The sequence below is a fragment of the Chrysoperla carnea genome, chromosome 4 (assembly GCF_905475395.1).
Source record: "Chrysoperla carnea chromosome 4, inChrCarn1.1, whole genome shotgun sequence".
NCBI lineage: Eukaryota > Metazoa > Arthropoda > Insecta > Neuroptera > Chrysopidae > Chrysoperla > Chrysoperla carnea.
This window is the reverse complement of record NC_058340.1, coordinates 48,499,822-48,525,074: the sequence shown is the minus strand read 5'-3', so window position 1 is coordinate 48,525,074 and position 25,253 is coordinate 48,499,822. Positions and strand designations below refer to the sequence as shown.

At 28.5% G+C, this 25,253-nt stretch overlaps 1 protein-coding gene across 1 annotated transcript in view; it reads left to right on the top strand.

Annotated features, from left to right (window-relative positions):
• Positions 1-3,944: 3,944 nt before the first annotated feature.
• The window catches only part of LOC123298566 (chondroitin sulfate synthase 1), a gene marked incomplete at its 5' end in the record, with an annotated part of 42,031 nt that continues 20,722 nt past the window's right edge, over positions 3,945-25,253 (top strand). The window contains one exon of the mRNA XM_044880608.1: positions 3,945-4,673. Coding sequence (XP_044736543.1) covers positions 3,945-4,673 — 729 coding nt within the window. The remainder of the gene's footprint in view (positions 4,674-25,253) is intronic.

Genomic DNA, 25,253 nt, shown 5'->3' with positions numbered 1-25,253 from the left:
TATTCCGCCAACTTTAAAATCATAAGTTCACATATTTTAAATCAACAAATTAAATAGAAAAATTTACCTTATTATTACAATTAATAATTAGAAAACTAAATTTAATATCTAAACGAAACAGAATGTTTTTCTGTATGTCAAATCACAAACATTGTAACTAATTATAACGTGAAAAATTTTTATTTACTTGGTAACACTGTCATTTCAAAACGTGTTCATTTAGGAAAGGTATAAAATCGTAAAATAATTATTACATTTATTAATTATTTTTCTAATTATCTTTTTATGAATTTTGTTATCATCAGCAATATTGTCTTTTTTTAATTAATTGTTTGTTTGTAGAATTGCGTTACTAGGATATTTTATTTTAACTAAACTTGTGTTTGAGACTGCAATTTTTATAGTTTTTATGCAAAACATTATGCATAAAAGTAAAATTTTAGTATTACCCTGGATTATAATTCTAATGGTTTCTTACAAATAATTGTAAAGCATTTTATTAAATAGTTAAACATTAAATTGTATTGCCCAAATTCCGGTAAGACTTTTTCGGTTGCATCCGGAAACAAGTAACTTAAGTTGCAATGAACATTCACGCCACTTTGCACCAAATTTCGTTCATCTATATCTTCAATTGTAGGGACCCAAATTCTTCTCACCTTCTCCAAATGGAGCAAGAGGGCTTAAAATTTATATGTAGGCTAATTTAGGCCTTTTGAGAGTGTCAACTTACCAGCCACCTCTCTTCATTTTAATTTCGAAAAATCGTGAACTTTCACCGCTTTTAATGTTTTTATTATTTATTTATATCTTTAAATAATATATTTCTGTAAATTCGAATAATAATTTAATTTAATCATTATAATATGTATTAGATATTTTGTTAATTTTACAATATCTTATTACTATGAGTTTCAATACAATAACTTCATCATTCATGTAGTAATATTGCCTATATTTTGTAATAAATGGGAATTATTTTATAATGTGAAATTGGTAAATTCTACTTCGATAGTCAATAACTTGCTCCAAAAAGCTCATACGGAAATGCATAAATAATAAAAGCTCGAATGCATTTATTGGATTGAAACAAATTTTTACATTTCGTGTACATATTTATAATTTTCATCTTTCAGATGATATTTATGAGCCTCTAATTCAAAAATAAGAAAGTGCAAGTTTTCGAATAATTGAAAAATTATAATTAGTTAACTAACAAAATGTTGCTTGATTTTATTATTTTTCAGTTCGCTTTCGTTTTTATTTATCTGGTACAAATCGTGTAGTTGAAAATTAAGGTACTTTCCGAGGAAGTAGATAGCTGAAAATAGCAGGGCATGTGTTAGTCGGTTAACAATATAATATTAAGACGTACAAATAATAAAAATATTATGGAAGCAGTGGAAAACTATATTTCTTCCCAATGATAACACTGTAATTGGTTACTCCATACGCCTCTTCGATTTAAATTTTAGGGGCAAGCTTTTACTGTAGAAAAATATAGAAATTAATTCTTTTTCTGAGTTACTCATGACTATTTGTAAAAGATTGCTCCAAATCACCCTGGATATTTTTAGGTGATCGCTTTAAGCTTTTATTCGCTTCAAATACTACGTAAAAAGCGGCAAGGGGTGATAAAAGTTTTTGAGCAATAAATTCGAAAACTAGAAAGTATCTACAAGTTTTCAAACGAGCTATTGCGATTCGAAATTAGATTATTATTTCGAAAGGCAACTATAATTTTAATTTTTTTTTATTAGATTTTTTTCGAATTTGTCAGGTTTGATATTCGCAGTCTGTTTTGCCTTATACAAGAATTTGTATATTTTATGTTTCTATTGACTCATTGACTGTTTTATTAAACTGAAAGTAAACTATTTGATGAATATATACAAAATATTTTTTATTTTGTGTGTGTAAGGATAACATTTTGTAAACTCTACTAATATTTGTGATTTGATATGGATTATGCAAAAAAAAAAAGTTAGTTCACTGATCAGCAATCACGCATATTGAAATTTGAATACTAGTCGTTCGATTGGCTTTTATATATAACGATATAATAACACGATTCACTTTTAGTGTATGTTATTTTACTGTGCGTAAAATAAAACTTAAGCAAGAAAATTTGAAAAGATAAAATAATTTGTTAATTATTCTAATTTTTGTATGCCCCCCTCCACAGAAACAGTCGAATGTCAATTTTTTGAACCAAATAATGCTACTGGTTTTTTGGGTAATTTAACGTCAAAAAGGTATCTTGTGATTTTTGCCTTAAGTTCACCGTTTTTGAGTTATTAACAGTTTAATGTTTGGAAAAACTCCAAAAAGGTTATTTTACAAAGTTGAAAATTAATGCAAATATATTTAATTTGTGACCTTTTCAAAATCTCAAAATCATCTTTGAACATCTTTTATAAAGTACTGAAGAATGATTACCTACCATTAAAATTTTTCCGAATCTTAATTTAATGTTAATCTCGATGTATAATTTTACTATACTATTTCATTTTCTACGAAGAATATTCTATCTACGGATTTCGGAAAATTTACAATACGGTAAATTTAGAAAATGCCTCACGAAAACGCCTAGCCATATAATAAGAAAATCTTTAAAGAGATATATGGTATTTCAAATTTTTTAGTCATGAGTAACTAATTAACTATTAATTATATAAGTGGAGCTATTGTATATTCTGAAGATGCATTTCATGAGCAATTTTTAGATATATAATTTTTTTTTTAATATTAATATTTGGTTCTAACTAGTTTATGATAATATCAAAGCTAACAATTTTTTATTCACATAAAGATCAATATTTATTTTTATCTTCAAAAGTATGTTTACTTTTAAATACAGTCAGGAAATAGCTGCAGTGATTAATTCCAAAATTTTACAGGAATTATTTTTGAAAAAAAAACTCCATATTCTTAATGAAGGTGCCTGGTACTATAATTACCACTCCCCCGAGGTTGCTAACGCTGTTCTCGACGAGAATATATTTCATAATTATAATCGACGTTATGCTATACTTATTTACTTATATGGATATTAACTTACTTATGTGCTTAGATTTAGATACGTATTTGAAGTATATCAATTGAAGCGAAGTTTGAAGTAATTAATGTAGCAAACGCTGGGAAGTTTGAAGTAATTAATCTACAGTATCGACAGGAAATATTTTTGGTCGCCAAAAAAAAAAATATTCAAAAATTGTTTTGAAATATTTTTTTAACTTATTTTGAAAAGGAACGTCCGTGTTGTGGCGGACCCCTGAGGCACTCCCCGGTTCCCCTGTTTAAGTTTCGGTCCTGAATTCTTACTATTCAAAGGTTCAATGCTGGCTGGTCTATTGCAAATCTTCCAACAATTTTTTTATAAGTGAATCGTGTAAAATAATCTTAAAGATGTTTTAAGATTCATATGGGACTGCTACCACATATACAGAAACTATGTACAAAAGACGACAACACACACATCATCACCAAACTCTGTGAGTCTGAAGTGCAATGAAGTCCACCAGCCTTCAGTTCACTGTTATAACAGCGACGCGACGCGACGTGTGAGTATGAATAAATGAAAAATATTTAGCCGCAGTCGTCAAAACTACTTGTGTGAATCGCGGCGCGGAATTATTAACGTGTTCCAATAGTGTGTTTTTTACTATTTATTTAGCAAGTGTTTTCAATTTTTATAGATATTATGACAAATTTTAAGTGATTTTAAAAATCCATAACTTTTTTTATTGTGCACGGTGCAAGCAATTATAAAATTAAAATTTTTTTTATCAATAAATTCAATTATTTATCAAGAAAATGATTTTAAACAATAAACAAAAATATAAAAATAATTCCGTAAATGTATATTGTGGTATAAATTTTAATTATGAAAAAATTAAATAAAATTATTATAATGTTAATAAACAATTATTATGGCACGTAAAAAACGTACTTTACATTTAATATTAGGAATATTTGTTGGTATATTTATTGGACATTTTTTACGACAACAATTACAATTACCAATAAATTGTACAATGGCTAACAATCAAAAAATATGGGAACCAACAATTGAGCCATTGATAAATGAAACAACAATATTACCAGATAAAACATTAATATTTGTTGGTGTGATGACGGCTGCTAAATACTTAGAAACACGTGCTAAAGCTGTTTATAATACATGGGGTAAAGAATTACCTGGTAAAATCATATTCTTTAGTTCAGAACAATCACATAGCAATTCAATACCGTTAGTTTCATTAAAATCGGTCGATGATAGTTATCCACCACAAAAAAAATCATTTTTAATGTTAAAATATATGTATGATAATTTTTTGGATCAATATGAATGGTTCTTACGTGCGGATGATGATGTATATATACGTGCAGAACGTTTAGAAGCGTTTTTACGTTCAATTAATAGTACCAAAGCACAATTTATTGGACAAGCTGGACGGGGTAATAATGAAGAATTTGGTTTGTTATCGTTGGAGTATGATGAAAATTTTTGTATGGGTGGTCCTGGTATTATAATGAGCCGTGAAACTTTAAAACGGATTGCACCACATATACAATATTGTTTAAATAATTTATATACGAATCATGAAGATGTTGAAGTGGGCCGGTGTGTGCAAAAATTTGCTGGAATTCCATGTACTTGGTCCTATGAAGTATGTATTATTATTATTGTTATTGTTTTTTTTAACTTTAATAAATAACTATTTATAAGTTATTTCGATTTAAAATTTTTAATATTTGAGTGACGTAACTCGTGCATTTTGTAAACATACAAGTGCTAAATTATTCTGCATAATGTTTCTAAATAAATCCCTTTATATTATAAATGTGAAAGTAAGGATGTTTGTTTGTTTGTTTGTTACGCTTTCATGCAAAAACTACCGAATAGATTTGAATGAAAGTGTACAACAATATAGCTCATACTTCAGAATAACACATGAGCTGTAATTTATTAAGATATATTGGGAAAAAAAGGATTAACAAAATTAAATATAATCTGATATTTTACTGCTCCATCTATGACCATTATATTGAACCATAAATTAAAGATTTCTGTAAAAATTTAAAATAGGTAGTAAATGATATACTCAATGAATTATGACTTTTTTACACTTAAATTAAAAACTATATTTTAGCTGTGTAAAACAATCCCTTCGAATGCTATGGAAGGGGGATAAGTGAAAACAAAAGAAGTGGAGGTTATAAAAAGGTGGTTTTTACTTTTAAGCCCAGTGAAGCGGGCGGGTATCAAGCTAGTTAATAATAAATGAAATATTAAGGTTATTGTCTAGCATAGTATCAGAAAATTTTATGTCAATTGGCTGTGTCTAGCTTAGTTTAATTAAAGTTTGGATAATTAAGGTGGAGAGCATAGGAGAGGTTGTGTTTAATTCTAAAAAAAAAAATATCCCGATATTTTCAAAAAACTAACTGAACATTGATCTATATACTATTCTATTTTTGAGTTAAAAAAAATTATTGACTGTTTTATTGTTGAGATATAGTAATAGTATAATCACCCAAATATCGGATGGTTTCCTAATATAGAAAAATCATATATCTCAATAAATTAATCAGTGACATCTATTGCCTAATTTACGCAATAAAAGTTAAGCGTCAGGTGGCGCTGCTGCTAATGTCACAGCCTTTGGGTTATATTTTTGTGATAAAGTATAACAACATATGTGTATATTTGAAAAGTACTCATTATATCCTTTCATTTGATACCTAACACGATATCAATAAATCAAAATTTGTTTATAGTTTCTGACTTTATGTCCTTTAGAAGGCGCCATATTCAATTTAATGTGTCGTCATATATCCTATAACCAGCGGATGGTCAAGACGTTTTCAACGACATCTCATTTGTCAAATTATGATTAGTTAGATAGTTCAGAAGCTTAATTCAAACAGATGAACATATATACATATCGGTCAAACACATAACCATTGATGTCGTCGGGGGTAAAACTATAATTGTATTTCTTTTTACAGCGTTTTTAAAATTGCACACTTCTGTGTCTTACCCTATATTCTAGGACTCTGAACGTTAATTTCTCTGTAAAACTAATGTTAGATTATAGTAAAACTTATTTTCTATAACATTGTGTTTGTCCCGATAAAGGATAGTTTGTGTTTGTTTCGGTGATTTTCGGACACCCTATATTACTACGTGTTAATAAGGCTTAAGACAAAGTTAAAACTTTTTAACTAACGTTTGACTGATTCTTCGTATTTCAGCACCATTTGGATTCATTTGGATTTTTTCTATTGGCTAATTATTACTTAAATTCGTTTTGTACATTATTTAATTAAGTTGTTCATACTTTATTTTACATATTACGTAGGTAGTAAATCAAAGTTGTTTATTTTTCTAATAACAATACAATTTTGTTCAATTAAAATGGTAATTTTTTAAGAAGTCACCTTCCTTTATAGTTTTTGTTCATTAAAATTGATTATTATTAGTTGTTCTTGGTCAGTACTATATAGTTCTAGGTTTGTCAACTTTGAAACAGGCCGGAGCAATTTGTAAAATAATCATTAATGAACATATGGTAGTTTTGGGTGGCCTAAAAAATTTTATTTTTTTAAACTTTCCTATGCTAATATGTTAGTTTATCATGTTTTAAGAGCCCCCTTCATAGTTAGACTACGAAAATTTCAAGTCAGTATTTTGGTATTATAGATTAAAATGACCCACCCGCTATATACCGCTAAAACAGAAATGGAAAATCTCTAGTATACTCAATTCTCGTTAGACCAATAATATAATATAATTTCGAAGGTACAACATACTTAACTAGCAATTGGACTAATTGAAAATTTATAAGGAAGTGTTTGGGATGATTATGGTTTTTTAATAAATGTTCCCGACCTAAAATTGTTTATATTAGTATGACATGATATTTTACACAGGTAAAATAAAAATGTATATTTGAACGCCACACTACATCTATACAAACAACTCAGTTATAGCTTAAACACCTTGCATATACTGATTTGGTATCAATATTTGAATTTAATTTAATATTTATAATCAATCAATGGATCAAGAACGAATAGGTGGTGTTCGCGTAAGATAGGGGAAAAGAGAATCTCAATGATTTAATTAATTAGTAACAAGTACTTCTGGTCTGGTATTAATCAAAAGAGGTAATAACCGCTAATTCAATTTCTGTATTTTCTGTCTCAGTTTTTTCTTACTGAATATTACATATTTTAAAATCAGTTCGCATTCTGAAAATGTGTGTTTTCCTCGAAAACGTGAACAGTTAGCTATAGGAAAGTTGATGTTATTTGATAAAGAATTACATTTTACATTTTCTGTTAACATAAAATACAGAGTTCTATTTAAGTTAAACAAGTTATTACCGTTTAAAACTTACAATTATTTAGTCATATTTTTGGAACAACCTGTATACGTAATTTGATTATTCACTATTGCGGCACGAAACTCAATTGATTAGTAGATTCCAAGTTGAATTTGGTTTGAAAAACGGATATAAGCTTGCTAAATTTTCAGAAAATAATGAAAATTTCGAAAACCGTAAGTTTTAAGGGAAGTAAAACCCGATGAAACTCACTTTTATTTTCACTAGAGACCGCAAATAAAATAATATATAGGATGTTCCAGTTTAAAAATACAACTTTGATACTTTTCGTGTTTTTACATGATAAGATTTTACAGACTTATTGTACAGCTAATAAGCCTCCATCTATCCCAGAAAGAAAATTTCCTTAAAATAAAGCAGTTTAGCCATAATCTTTCGAGTCGTTTAACGTGAATATCCCTGTAGATGTAAAATTATCATAGATAATTCATGGGAACTCAAAACTCATGGGATGGTATTTGAAATAATGTTACAAATTCGCCCTAATGCCTAGATTAATTTTTTACATCTCTATATATATTATAAATGCAAAAATAAGCATGTTTGTTTGTTACGATATATTGCTGATATATCATATCAACACATGAGATATAATTTATAAAGATATATTAATATAAAATATTTCACGGCCATCTTTTCTGATATACTCATTATGTCGATAAAACTCAGTTTATAAGGTAATTTTGACCCATAAATTACAAAAATCGTATTAATATAACGGTTAGGCAACTAGTTTCGGAGATATCGAGCCAAAATATGAGAAAATGGGTGATATTTCAAAAAATTTGCTTCCAATCATCAAATGAATACGATTTTTGAATTTTTTGGGTCAAAATTACCTTATATACTAAGTTTTATCCAAATCAGAAACCATAAATTTTTTTCGATTTTTTGGAATGTTTTTAAGGGGTACAAAAAATCGGAAAAATCGGGAAAATTTTTTTCTCTCCAATTTCGATTACTCAATGAATAATTACGACTATTATATATATTTTTTATTTTTTATTTTAGTTTTTTATAGTCGCATAAATAGCATGGTCATGAGCGACTATTATACATTTAAAAAATAAAAAACCATACATATAGTTTACGTGTGTAAAACAGTCTTACCATTTTTTCGAGTGTTATAGAAAGGGGATAAGCGAGAGCAATCTTTATCAATCTTTACTTTTAAACCCAGCGAAGCGGGTGGGTATCACTCTAGTATTATAAATAAGAGCGACTAATATACATTATAGCGAATTTGAAAATTTTACATGCATATGGAGGTAAAATAAAATTAGTATTGTCAGTTTAGAGAAATAGATACATATTCACTGTAGAGAATTGGTAGCAATAAAACAGGTAGATTGGTCTGTAGACCGTGTTTCGTGTGTTTTTTTTTTTTTTATTTTTTATATGAATGGAATTTCGATATAACTTATTTATAAAAAAAATCTATGATACCATAAAATAAAAGGCTTGGATGGCGTATTCTTTGTAAAAAAATCCGATTTGTTAATCAAATGATATCATATATTTTCCAAATTCTTCTTTGTTGGAGATTGTTTCAAAAATTGAAGATTGTTCATTGTTTTTGTAATTAGACGGAAGATTTAATTTATTAAATTCGATTCTGTAATCATGGATAAATATCCCATTTTTGCTATTCCATGGTCATAACAAAAACCAAAAGTATTTCTTAAAGTAGTTCTTGATAAAAGCAATTATTATTCTTAAGGAATATGATATGATGACTTTGAATTGAACAACTCAAGCCAAAAGCGAAGCGGTTTCACGTAAGAATTCTGTATTGCCTCTCATTATATTTGTGGCATGTAGGTATTTACGATTTTACCAATAAAATTGTGTTTTCTTTAATTCTGTTGTGAGCCAGTAAAAAAACAAAGAAGTTATAAGCATTTAAAGATTGCAAAACAGAAAGCAAATTTCGTGGCCGTGAAAGTTTTTGATCAGAACGATCCGAAGAACATTTTGGGAGTGATTTGACAAAGTTTTACAGAAAGCCATTTTCCTATCTAATCGTGCGAGGTTCTTTAAAATAATCGCTCTTTTTTCAACTTCATTCAAAAGTGAATGAGCCCTCGATTATATTTTTAAATTTTTATTTCGCTGTAACTGTTGTCACAATACTAACACGTTTTTGAATAGGTACAGATATTGGAATAACAATACTATTATAGAAACGGAAGTAATTACTTTTTCTAAACTTCTATTCAGAATTTGAATTAAAATTGTAGAACATAGTTCACTATTTTGGCGCATACATGCTTTGTTGACAATCAAGTCTAGTCTGTAAAGTTTATTATAATGTGGTTTATTTATAATATAAATGCCAATTTTTACCTCTGTATACAAACTAAAAGCTAGCTTGTAAAAGAGACACCAAGTTGTGAAAAATTAATGTTGAGTTTTCAGGAGATCTTTTTGAGATAAATTTGGTATGCGCATAAAAGGATTATAATTTTCTAAAACTGTGTTTATTTAAAAAAATTTCTAATTTTTATATATACCATATGCATGAAATATATCAAGGTATAATAAATTTAGACCCAAATTTGTAACGCTTTGAAATATTTGATGTTAAAAACAAAATTTTGGTATAGGTGTTCATAAATTCATCTAATTAAAATCATCAACCGTTTTTCCGCGAGCACGATAACTGAAAAACGAAAAGAGATATCGATAATTTTTTCTATAAATAAACATCTTTTGTTTGAGCCATTTTTTCGTAAATATTTTTATTTCCTCGTGAGGATTCAAATTACTGAACCGATTTTAAATTTGATTTGCACACCGTGTGCAATTTGATCCAACTTGAAAGATAGATAGCTTGCATCTCAATTTATAGTCACAATATTATTTTATTGCAAATTATTTGTCTATTTGACAGTCACAATTATCTGTTAGTTTTAAACGATTTTAACAGATGGCGATATATGTTGACTGGATTGAGTAAGTATTAAATAGATGGCGCTATGTTTAAAATACAAACGTTTCATATAAGCTATAATTTAATAACATTAACACCACGTGTTACTAAAGCTAAGGTATAACCTAAATTTATTTTGTAATAAACGAAGTACAGTGAAATTCAATTATCTGCTCTACCTACCTCATTTTTAAGTTTAAGTGTCACATGTTATTTACTAACAACTTTGTAATATACTCATTTGTTACAAACTTGAATAAAAATAAAATTAATTTTAAAATTAATTTCTTTTGTATAAATTTTTGTTTAATATTAACTGTACGTAAATTTTGATCAGTCGTGTTCAAAATCCTTCCCTTTCAAATCCCAATCCAGTGGATTCTTATACCAGCTTTAACGTTTTCGTCTTCATTTGTAAATAATAATTTCATTGTATTAAGGGGTAACGGTAGTAGAAAATCAGTCATGGAGCTCTGTGTAAAAAAGCATGGCAATAGTTTACTACAATGTATTATAACAAGAACCTTAGCCACAGTAACGCGTGGCCGTGTCTGCTAGTAATAAATAAATTTTGTATTGGGTAAGAAATATTGTCACGTCAACTCATAGCTGTTTTATTTTGATATTTGTCATTAAAATAATAATAATAATAAATTATTTAAAAAAAAAAAAGAACTATGATGAGATTCGTAATATTATTTCACATGTGTATTTTATTGTGTATTTGTGAGGTTTGATGCCTTTGCATTCATTCATTGTAATTTACAAGTAATGTTTAAGCATTTATTATGTATAGGCTTATGGCTTTAACCTTGCAAAATATGATTCAGCAATGCCATGACTGCAATCAATTTTAAGGAAGTAGTGCCCTCTGGCCACTATTTAAATAGCCGTAATTTATGCATTCGTTATGACGAATGCAAATAGGTAACGTAATTTCATCAACTTTTACTAACCCTTCAGACTCGTCGTTCCACGTATCACAATCATTACTCTTTACTTGTGAAAATACATTAATTCATATGAAAGAATAGTATATTAAAGTTACTTTGTTAGTGGGACGAAGCAAATCTCTATATCTGGGATTCGTTCTTTCAATTTTATCGTCATAGTTGCCTCTTTAACTGAGACAGCGAGTAAATTTTATGTGCATTAACCTCTGTAACTGAGATAACATCGTTTTGTTCGTTTACTTACTCATTATTATTCTACCCGCAAATTTCGCACTTAACTTATTTTGAGCCTCTATTACCTTCACTTTTAGTTTTCCTTTACTATCATATGGATGTTTATTTGAAAAATGCCAAAACGAAGGCTCAAATCGTTATCACAGTTACGTGAAAAACTGAAGTTAATATCCATTTATGAAAGTGGGGTAAGACACGCGGTGAAGACGTTATTTTATTTAAGAATACTATATTGTTGGTTGGAAACTACGGAGATAGCCGTAGGTATAAAGAAATCATCCGACTTGCGGTTTTTTTAATCGACTTTCTGGGAGTGATGAGAAAAACTCTCATAGAAAGTTTTTTGTGAAAGTAAAAAATTGGATATCCCATTTGAAATTAAAAAAAAAGTTTTAAAGTAAGCATGAGAGAAACCGTAACATGTCTGTGCCACCGTTCTCAAGGGCAAGGAATAAAAATATAGAACATTCAACTTTGAATCAAAATGGTAATTTTTTGCACAGGTCAATGATTTGGAGATAGTGGGGATATTTTATAATATTTCAATAACTTTTTGTAGTTGCTGTTGATAGCTAAAGTACAAATTAGCGCACGAGAGACATCAGCAAAATATTTTCCTTTGATAAATAAGTACAGTTGGAAAGTCCCCAAAGGGATTTTGATTTTATGGATCCGTTTTGGACATATTCATTCGTTGTTATGAAAAAAAAAGCACAATAAATGAATAAATATGATCTCTGATAGAGTTTTTAAGGTAGCATCGTATAATGATATTTTGCAAGGTCAAAGCCATAAGCGTCTTAGCTATAATGCATAATCACAAAGCAGTGTTTGTTTTTTGTAAAGTACAAAAATAATTTCACTAAAAAAAAAATCAACGTACAAAAATGTACTGACCTTAGTCTGGTTAACCTGTGTTACTTATAATTTAAATCTTACGAGCGAACGTATCGTATGTTGTTTATTTTTTTCTGTTATAAAGGACAGGGTTATCCAATTTATTCATTAAATGTTTAAGTTTTAATATATTGGATATTCCGTTATGACCGCAATCAGATATTGTGAATCTGATATCTGTATAGATGTATGTTTGTTACTCTTTCACGTAAAAACTACTGAACGAATTTTGATGAAATTTGGCACAGAGATTATATTTTGGAATATTAGCACATATGCTGTTTATCCCTTTGAAATAAATGTATGGTTCCCGTGATATAGATGAGGCATGATTTTTTGCATATGTACTGGTAGTTTAGGAATCTCTCTATTTTTGTGATTTTTTTTCTAGACGCTTAGTTTTCGAAATAAAATTTTTGGAAATTAAAAATGCAATATTCGATTTTAAGAAAAATGTCTTCAGTTTCTAGGGGAATTAGCCTAGCTAACGCATTCAAGCTAAAAATTTCATCAGCCAATCACAATTGACTTTCAGAGCTAGACGCGGTAAGTCATTTATTTTAAAATTTAAAAGTCTAATGTAAAATTTTGGAACATGCAATTTCAAATTTTGATTTCAAAACTTTATTTTTACATTCTAAATTTTGAATTTATAAGCAAAACAGTTCATACTTTTTTTTGTTATATTCCTAATTAAGTATTTGGCAAGCCCTGGTTGCAATCCGGTAAATATTGTATTTTAGTATACATCTTCTATCATTTTATACAGTGAACATAGTATGAGTGCCTGGGTATGTATTCTCACTTTTCCTCCATATACAGACTATAACGGGCTGTATATTGTATAATACAGGTAATATATTACTTAATATAATGTGTGCCACCAAGGAAGTTAATTAAAGGACATTATTAATAAAGATATGAATAATTATTGAAAAAAACGAAAATTATCAATCGAAATGCATCAATTTTACAATCCTTGTTTGCCGAGAAAATCATACAAATCGTCGATCAGATTCAGGAAAATATGAAAATTATTTTAAAAGGAAGCACCATTAATTATTATTTAGAGAAAATTTTTAAGAAACACATCGATTCAAAACGTAAAATAACTCTGGAATACAAATTTAAAATCCAAATTCTAAATCTGTTTAAAAGTACGAAATTTTAAACACACCAAATTTTGCACCTCGTTCGAAAGCTTGCAGTTTTTTTAATTCAAGCTCAAAATTATTATCATTCCATACAGCTCTGTACTGATGGTTTAAAAGGTGAAAAATGTTATCCTTTTTGTTATGAACTTTGAATTGTACCAAAAATTTTAAAACTATTTTACAACAAATCTAATAAAATCACTTGTTATTTTTTTGATTTGAGTTATTCAAAGTAAAAATGGCACTTTTGTACTTAAACTATTATATCTTCTGAAATAATGATCACACTAAAATTTAGCTGATACCATTCGAAAGCAGAATTTTCCTTTTTTTCAAATCTGTTAGTGGTGGGCCCCCTAAAGCTGTACACAATAGAAAATGGTTGCGATTATTTTTTTCTCAAAATGAAAATTGGAAAAGACACAAAAGTTAGACAGGCATTCTTACAAACTTAAATGTATGGGTTTGAAAGAAGGCGGTTTAAACTTTCCAAGGGTATCAACTAAATTTCAGTGCCATCATTATTTCCGAAGATACAATAGTGTAAATCCAAAAGTGTCATTTTTCCTGTCAAGATTGTTTGCGTGGGAGTTTTATGACAAAATTATATTAGAAAAAAAATCCTCTATATACCTAAATATAAAAATGTTAGGTGTAGGTTTTAATTGAAATACCTGTACCATTTTTTTCAATAGCCCTACGATTTATTTAACAATATGGACCTTTTCTTCAATTTTTTTATTTAAAAAAAAAAAAAAAAACTGGATTAGCTGGTTGTAGGTGTCGCGTTACTGTGTCTTGTGTTAGGTACATGATAAAAGACTTTTTAAATGTCTGTGGGTATAGTTAAATGTTCTAATGGTTTATGGTTTAGTTTTAGACCATAATATTAAATATTTTATATATCAGGATGTAATTTTTTTTTATATATATTCTGTAGGTGTTTAAAAAAAACTAATGTGCTCGCCACAGATTTTTGTAGGATGTTACACTCATCTTATGGATTTTTAATCAAACTCATCTAGTACAGTTAAAAATGTTACAAAAATCGACTAATGAAGGAAAATGAAATAAACCGCTTACTTTTGCAGTTCCTATGCTAAAACTCACTTTTGTCAGATTTTATCGAATTCTTTTTCGCATGCTGCAAGTAGATCTTCATAAGTTTCAGATATTTTGATCGTATATTTGATAATTTACCGTAAAACATTGTTGTGACGTACTAATGTCAATTAATAACTGTATATAGTGTATTCTATTCAATTAACATTATTACGTCACAACGATGTTTTTTTATCGGGCAAGCTGGAATTTTTATAGCGTGCGCAGGACATAAAAAGTCCGTGCTCAGGGCCTAAGTTCGTAAATGAGCAACATAGGTCAATTAGCTTTTGGGTCCGTAGGATCCATCTTGTAAACCGCTAGATAGAACAAAATTTAAAATGCAAAAAATGTTCAAAATAAACAACTTGAGTGTGCAAATTATATGGAATGTATTATATGGGTATATCAGCTATGTGTGTGTGACATGTATGTATATGTGGATATCTAAGAGTTACTATCTTTATCTTTCTTCACTTACAAGACGTAAAAAACAAACGATAGCGTAATCAATATTGTCTATACATAGTATTTCAACAATTAACCCAGTCAATTGTTTGTTTTAACTTGTTTTTTATGGGTTTGTCTTTTAAAACAGTGTCTCTATGTTAAATTTTAGCAAAAATGTGATTACCAATTTAAAATATTAAAAAAAATATTTTACCAAATGTGAACTTTAAGATCGCCTATTTCTCCAAACGAAGCTATTTTGTACTAAGGTAAGTTTGGTTTAATCAACTTATTTTGCAATGTTCTATATGTGATAGATCGTTGCCCCCAACTTTTAGAAACACCCTGTATAAAGGTAAATGACTTTCCTTTTTTACACTATAAATCATTTTTTGATTTTAAGGATAGTTTGTTACTAATTATAAATTATAAATTATAATTATAATTACAATGATTGTCGTCAAATGTCGTTTCTTGTAATGCCATATTGCACACATATTAGTGAGAACCATAGTTTATTATAATATGAAATATAACACACATGTATAGTATTCAAAACAATTATTAAGTTATGCTACAGTAACTACGTACGTTCATACAATATGATATGTCTCATATAAATAAATAATTCGAACAACAATCATGTAATTTTAAACATTCGAAGGTTCAGTTCAGTATATTCAAAATAGTTCGAATAGTTCAACTTTGAAATCGAAAAAGAAAAATAGTTATAAACAAATGTAAACAAATGTAGAAACGATTATTTTCGCTCATTTTTTTCAAGTGTTCTCAGCACCTGCGCATCCAAATCGGACTTACCAGACGTCAATCAATAGGTTTTTTTGAAAGCTACAACTTTTCCATTTAATTTTTTTGCATTGGACGTCAACTTTTTTTTTTATCGGAAGAAAACAGTTTTTTTGATTTTTGCGAATTGTTTCGGTTAATTTAGCCATTGATTAGCCATAAACAAAAAACGCTATGTTTCTTGGCTTGTTTTCTTCTATAACAACGCATTTTTTGTTTTCTGATAGCAATTTTGTCATATGTTTCGTAGATTAATTGAATTATAAACCGATTCGACCATTTACTGTAAAAGCCAAGGAGACAGACATATATACAATGAATTTGATAAGTTTGTCAATTCATAAATTTTTCTATATTTCCCGTATCCACATCTTCCTAATCAGGCCTCAGATCGAAATTTGGTAAAGAGCTTTTCCATTTGTCTTGATAAGGTTAATTTACTGGTACCATTTTCTGCTATCAATAACAGAACGCCCTATATATATATATTTTCGCATATTATGTTAAGTATACTAATTAGGATGCAAAATAAAATGCCCAAAAATAATAGGAGAGTTGTAATATTTGAAAAATTAATAGGATATTAAATTTAAATTATATTTTTTCCATGTACGGAACGCTCGGAAAAGTTTATAATACCATTCTATTTACCAGAACCAAACCATTTTATTATAAGAGGGCAATGATGTATACCTATATATATATAGGATGATTCAATAAGGACTATGTTTTTAATTTGAAATAAAAACAAAACGGTATACGATATCAATATGATGTTTTTGTTTAAATTTTAGGTATTGGTTCATTGTATTTTTATCTAAAAACGCCTCTTTGCGGTAACAGCAATGCTATTTTTTTCTAAAAATGGTGGATTAACACATCAATTCCTCAAATCACTTAAAACTGTTAATTTTTTTTGGACATATACGCATCATTTATGAGCAGCATTCTTAACTCTAATGCGTCAATTCTGTTTATTCATAAAACTATTTAACCAAAAATGAACTTCATCGATTTTTTGATGGAGTAATGGGCCCGTTTGAACACAGAATTTGAAGTTAAAACCCACAACATGTCTGTTTTCGCTAAAAACAGATGTTCGTAAATCACATTTACATCCTCAAAAAAAGTTTAGTATGGTTTTTTGGTTAATGCATCGTATTTTTAAAATTTTAAATAGTGTTCTTGTTATGTCGGAGAAGCGCTCATTTACATGAAATCGTTTTTTAATTAAAATGCCAACTTTTATTTGATCACTCTTTAGCTAATTTTACAATCATGTTTTATGCCGTATGATTACAACAACATTAGTCGTAGGCAGGCATTATCTTATTACAATTATCTTTAAATCATTTATGAATTAAAATTAAAATGCTGAAGGCCCATCCCAAATTAGACCATTAATAATTTTATTGTTATTGATATTAGTTTGCTTGATGGATAACTATTAATTCGTCCATGAAGGAAGCAACCACTTTAAAACATATATCAAGTTCATAACATTATAAATTGGCTGCAACTAGCAAGCAAATTATGCGAATTCTATAAATAACTAATTGATGGATGCTATTTAGTCCGCAAACTTTGTGACTCGGTTGGTATATTCATTTAAACCCTTAAAAAATATGGTAAAATTATGGATACAAAAAAGGTATATCTCCTGATCAGGGTTAGGGTTGAAATGTAGTATGAGACTCAAGACCATACTGTCGAGTTGAACTTACTATTTACTAATGTAAATGGCGCCATGGTTTTATACCCTAGAGTATTGAAAATAACGCCTTTGTTATGGATCTTACGGCAATATTATATAGAGCAGGCATGGGCAAACGTGGCTTAGAGAAGACCCTCACACTTCTGTATCTAAAATACGAGTAAGACAGTGATAACCTAACCAGTGATAACCAAAAATACGAGTAAGACAGAGAGACAAGATTTTTTTCTTCCTATCTCATTACTATAAGATAAACTGAGATAGGTAAAAGAGTCGTATACCCGTTTTGCTTCCTCCTCTATGAGCAATGCGGACTTCGATAAAGACTTAAAATAACTCGCCCATGCCTGATATAGAGTATTATCAGATATTTTTGGAGTAGTCCCCTATACTAGCATTGTTATAAACGCCAAAATTTCCAGATTTGTAATTAGTGTCGTAAATACGATTTGTCTGTGGGAAATACGTAAGTTATGGGTCCATGATATATGAAATTTATAGAATTCCACGAACAATTTTATTATTAAGTACGTGGAAACTTAAAAAGTAAGATAATACTTACCGGGATTCTTAAATAAAGTACACTAAAAATTGACGCGACTACACATGACTTCCTTGTACGATTGATGTAATATACCTATCAACACGTGTTCCCGGTCTGGGATGGCAATTCTAAAAAGAAAGAGCTTTATTTCTTACTTTTTTCTAAAATAAAAATTATTGTTCCAAAATTATCTAGATAAAATTTTGGTTTGCACTGTTTGGCAGTTCTATGAAGTATTCTTAAAGACGTTTCTCGGTAAGGGCCTAAAAATCTCAATTCTTTAGGGAAATATTTATTTTCCATAAAATAAATTCAGATGAAATTGCATGCATTTTTGTGTTATTTCTTCTATATCCTATTTTCTCTAAATCTTTCGGCATCAATATTTCAAATACTATAGTATCTATATATCGAAAAATTTTACTCTTAATTTTCGTCTAATTTTCCTAAGCTCTTACAAAATCCATCCTGATAAATTGAAACAGAAGTCTCAAATAATTGCATACTTTGCGAGGAACGTTCTTAAATTAAACTTAACTAAAAGAAATTATTTTTTGGCGAAGCATTTTAAATAAGAATTGGTCTCTTTTTTAAGGTTATATTTTTGATTGGATCATCACGAACCATATTATTATAAATGTTAACCAAATATTAATGAATTTGTGTATTTTTAAATTGATTTCAACTCAGGGGTCTGACATTTATATAAATAAATATTATTAATTGATTCAGAAGATGAAGCAATCATCATTTTAATTTTCATTCAAACTTTTATCAAGAATAAACTATGGTGATGACTTTCAAAATTTAGTTAGTTTGGGTACCTATCCATAAGTTTTAGCAATTCGTGGTGGGTATAACATTTGGGTGTCAAACAATTGACTTTCTGAATAATTTTTATACCATGCATATATGTAATATGCAAGATATATATACTAAGTTTAGTCCCGCTGTTTGTAACGCTGAAAAATATTGATGCTACCAACAAAATTTTGGTATAGTTGTTTATAAAATCACCTAATTAGTCCATTTTCGGTTGTCTGTCCGTCTGTCTGTCAACACGATAACTCAAAAACGAAACAAGATATCAAGCTGAAATTTTTACAGCGTGCTCAGGACGTAAAAAATGAGGTCGAGTTCGTAAATGAGGGCGCAAATTAAGCGTAGTTTGTATAGTATGTATTATATGGGGATATCATTTATGTATGTGTGACATGTATGTATTTGTTATGTGACAGACTGATAAACACTGTCTATGCATGGTATTTCAACAATTACCTGAGTCAATTGTTTGTTTTCACTTGTTATAAATATTTCAATTTTACAAGATATCTACTTCGATGGCACGTCTAAACTATTCATAAAAAGATTTCAGCTTTATTTAGTGCATTGATATCTAATATAAAAGCAGATGCGCCAATTAGAATTGAACTACCGAAGCACCGACATATGATTTTGTAAAATGAATACTGAATTTTAATATGTATATATATCGTGTATACAAGTTTTTTCTCGGTCACGTGGCGGTATGGACAGCGGAGGAGTCACTTCCTATTGTTCTTATTAAATTATTAAAAGAGTCTGCTATTACCATTAATGAATTTTAAGTATTAAAAAAAAGTTTTTATTGTAAAAGAATTATAGACAATATCTAACTACTTATTTATAAAAGGTCAATTCGATGAGTCATCTATGTGATTTATTTAATATCATAAATAATATAATAGCTGTCCACAAATCGTTAAAACCAACATTGAATGTAAGATATTTTTGCTTTAAATTCAAAAACAGTTATCTAATTTCGTGCATATTCTACCCACTAGGTTTCAAAATAGTTGAACAAGAACATAATCTCATCTGCAATATAAAATCTCACAAAACATGTTGTCACGATTTCTTTTGCTTTTTTTAAGTTTATAGGATTTGAAGATGAAATAAAAGCCACTTTACGCTATAATGCTTTTTCGAAGAATACTACAGGTATAAGCAAAAACAAAAGATGCAAAGATGAAACTTGAGAGCTTTATATTTGGTTAAAAAATCTTTTACGTTTATAATTTGCCCGGGGCTTATCTTGGCCGTAATTATACCCCACCTCAGTTAATAATATAATATAATTAATATTAATATAATTATTATAATTATATTATTTATATATTTAAAAATATGTGTTATTTGAATAATATAATTAATATGATTAATATTTACCTTGAGTTCTTCTTTTTTATAGTTTTAATTTAACATACAATTCTGCATTTTAGGAATATAATTTAAGAAAAGGTTAGTTTTTATTGTTCCGAAACCCTGTAATGGTAAAAACGAAATCCTGGTTATTTTCGTCTGCTTGAATGATACACAATTTTATCCGCTGTATCGATACTGAATCAGTATCGATACAGCGGATAATCTGAATTCTAAGTTTATGTACTGGACGCACTTGACTTTTTAAATTAACTTGAATTAATGAGTACCTATGTATATTTCTTGATTCAAGCACCGAAGGTATTGGCAGTATAGATATTAAATCTAAGTGAATAATAATTATATCTCCTTCGAGCTGTCTTTGGAAATGACGAGCTGTAAATGATATTCACTGTACCTGGTGTAATTAATACTCACTGAACATTTCTGTGGCATTCAGGCAGATAAAACCACAAAATTTTAATTCCTTTTTTGGGGTGAAAATCAATTTTTGTAACACAGGCTACTGGAAGAGATTACGATAGAATTTTTTTTCTACTGACCTGGTATAACAGGTTCATTGAGTATTCAATAATACCTAGTAATGGAAAAATTTCCTATTTTAACATCTTCCAACTGGCCAAAGCCTAATATCTCGAGAAGATTTCAGCTAGTCTAGAGCAAAGTAGAGGTTAGCATTTTTTTTACATAAAAATGACGCTTAAATTCTGGTTTAAAATTTCCTTTCTTTAGTTTGGGAATTCTTGTTAAATATTAATGGATCCTCCTAATTCCTATCTGTTGATCAAAAACTGCTCTCCCTCTGATTAGAAATATAGATTGGACCAAAGAAAACGATGGCTTTAATCCCTGTGATTTAAGATTGGCTCGGGAAAAACAAGGATCCCCGTGAATTGAAGATTAGCTGAACTAAAACAAAACAAATAATTTTTTATTTTAGGGTCTCTCTATGGTTCCTAATCATTTCCATTGGGATCAAATTAATATCTTGTAAGTTGCGCTTATTTTTTTTTATCAAGGTCATAGCCATAATCCTCTAACTAATAAGAAATGAATACAAAATAGGTATTTAATTTTTTAGATACATTTATGTACGTCAAATAAAGTAATTAAATTGGGTAAAAAATAATTAAAGTTCATAAGATCATAATTAATTTATTTCAAGGTAAACCACCTTATATTATTTAATAACAATTATTTTATTTATTATATTTTTTTATTAAAAATTATTTTATTTATTATTCAAATTTGGATAGCGAATTTCCGATTAGTTTTTTTTTTTGGTGCACGCAAACTTGAATCAACATTAATATGCAACTGCTATCTGTAGAGTCGACAGCAAAAAATGCAATTATATGACACAAGACGTTGTCAAATTGAAATATAAAGTTATTGAATTTTCAAGAAATCCAATAAAAGCACTTGAATGCTTCTTCATAAATTCCCTTTTATGAATTCCTGTTTGAAATTTTTTGAACGAGTTATTCTGTGAACGAAAAATTGGGACTTTTGAGAAATCTATCTAAATTTTTTCTCTGCCAAAAATCGAAACAGTCGGCATAAAAAGGTCCCGCAATTATAAAAACAATTTAGTAAATAACGCTTGTATTTGAAAATCGTATAATATGTATTAAATTCAATAAATAAATTGTTTAAATCAAATGTTTACAATGTTTAGTTATTTAAGTTTAATTTATTCAATAAATAATATTATTTATAATTGATAAATTAAATATATGAGGTCGTGGTCAATAATTTATATAAATTAATTTAATAAACGCATTTTTTGCATTAAATAATAAATTATAAAAATGTTAAAATTTTATGTAGTCATTATTTTATTGTTAATTTTTTACTTATCTACCAAATTATAGCGAAATTGCTGTATTTCTGCGAAAAACTATCGATTCTGGATCCCGAATAGATTCGAAAGTTTTTGAATCCAACCATCAAAAATTTGCAATCCCCTCTAGATTTGTTCGAAAGGTTGAAAAGGTCACAAAACTTTTGTTTTTACAGTAACAGAGGTGACTAAACAATTTTAACATTTTTGACATAAAAATTGAGTGGGGAACTATCCTTCAATCTCTAGCATACCGGACCAGAATTGTTAACGTTTGATGTATCAAGGAGTTGAGCAGAAGCCTTCAGCGTTTTGATGCCGTGGATGGCAACGTTTGCCATTTCCTCCTGTTAGTATGTTTCAAAAATCAAATTTAAAAATTTTTAAAACACTTTGCCGTCCGTCAATTTTGATAAAATTAGTATAGTTGAATAGTCTTAAAAGATGCAAAAATTTGGTTTTCATTACCTTTCGTGTAGGCTAGCGTTATATAGTCTACATCAGTCATTCCTAAAGTGGTCTATAGCGACCCTTTGCGTCTACTCGAAGGCGGAAGGGGTCTACGGTAACGCAAACAACCATAAGAAGTCGGGAAAAGTTCGGAATGTAGATTCACGATGACTAAAAAAAATGTCGATTAATATAATTTGTTACGAGCCTCGCTCTGTCCTTATCCGACAATGTGTGACAGGGGGTCTATCTAAATTATGAAAAACTAACAAATGGTCAACGAGACAAAAAAAAAGTTTTGGAACCACTGGTCTACACAAACATTTATAATAAGTAGATGCAAATACTACGAAAAAACTTCAGTAGTATCAAAGTAAGCGCAATTCGGAGTTTATCTAAAACCTATTAGATAATTAACTAATTTACTTAAATAGTTATTTACTTAAAATCAGGGAATATATCAGTAGAAGATATAGCCTCTGCTTAAAACTTTCTTAATTAATTAATACGTAATCTTTTGATTGGTATTAAATGAACGATATCCGGCAAGTTAATATACTATAAAATGTTAAAGTGTCATTTCATTGAAAACAAATAATTAATTGATGACCTGTGATATATTAAACTTTTTAATTTGCAATTTATTCAATAACACTATTTGGAAAAATTTAGCATAAACTAATAAAAATAAACTGCAGTGATTGCGAAAAATTTGATAAAATACATCTCTCCTATGTTTTTATATATATAGGTAGGTAATCAACAAAGTTCATGAAAAAGAAAAACCTCATAGTTTGGAAGATATTCTAAGAAATCTCGAACGTTAAAGCTTCATCTAAAATCGACTACTCCACAAACTAGCTAAATTTCAAAACGCGCCGATATATTTTATTTCGATAATATTATTTGTTTCGAATATTTTTATATTTTTGAAAAATGGCATATATTTTTTGATAATAATCACGGATGATTAAAGATATTTGATAGAGAAAATTGGAAAAAGACAATATCGAACCACGTAGCAATGGTAAATTATGGGCGTACGTGTATGATGAATCCTTGTAGCTTATATCGACACAAATAAAATAAACATTTAAAAATAAGGCCTATTTAAGTCAGAAGAACCTACTTTATAGTAATGTAAGAATCCTTTAGCTTACACAAAATATTTGAGTAAACAAGTGTGAGCCTTAAAATTCATTTTTTATGCATCTTTATTGCATAACTGATTAAAAATGAAATAGGAAATTTATATTTAGTGTGTAACAATTTCGCACATGTTTTTTAGTAAAAAAAAAATAATGGATTTTCCTTATCAATTTCCCGTTTAACATAAATCTTACCCCCCTACATCTTCTAGTGATGGCAATTAATTTTACGCCCTTTTTTGAGTTTTTGAACCGAAATAGTGATGTAGGTTATATCTAAAAAAAATTTGTCGGTATTTATAAAGTATAGAGAAATAAAAACTAACTGACATGTTTTTAACTTAAAAAACTCTGTTATTAAATATCAATATTCTCTGCATACAGAAATCAATTTATAATTAATTGCCTGAGGCACCAATATACAGAGTGGTGAACAAAACTGGTATATAAAGAAAAAACTCATCATAAAAATAAGAAATTTTTTAAATAATCATAACTTATATCATTTTCGTGAACAATAAGACGTTCAGTTAAATGTCTCTATTCAAATTAGCACGATTTTTCCACAAAGGATGCTTATATTAGTAAGATCAGAGGCTAGGGCATATTTGTAAGAATAGCTTTATGTATTTGTGTACCCAATAAACAGAATAGATAACAGAGCGATTTTCATGCGCCAAAGTCATTTGGACTATCAACGGAATTCTAAAGGCACATCAATAATTTAATTTCGTAAAGACATTTTTGTGCCACATTGGAAAAACTTGGTTGGTATAGTTGCGGCTAAATTTGTGCTATACTTATTTTTTATGAAATTGTCTCAATTTGCATACATGAAAGGGTATATGTTTTTGGAATCATCGCGGGAAAGATGGAGTGAAAAAAAATAATTATTGTTATCCTTTTATAGATAGCTGTCTATAGGGGGTGTCACTACACATTTTTTTTAAGAAGTCTCATTATTTCTTTGAAAAAGTTGGTGACCACCCTGTGAAGACAAATAATTTATACATAATATTTATTATAGATAATCTATAAAAAATATATATATTTTTGACACATTAAACATGAAAAGAAGTCAATTGAATTGCTTTTTTAACGAAATCAAAAATAAAAATTGTTGAATAATATAGCATATGTCTTCCTCAAAGTCTTTATAATTATAATAATTCCAGGGTTTAAATCTAAATTACTGAAATGTAAAAAAAATAAATAATAAAATAAAAAGTTAAGCATGAATTTTCTGAGATCTGAAAAGATTCGTAACCAATGCTACATTCCTAGATTGATATCGAAACTCTATATTATCGAAATTTTATTATACAAATACATAAAAATGTGGTAAAAAAGTAAAGATAGATAGCTACTTTTAGATAGCCAGACATACATACATGTCACACACACATAAC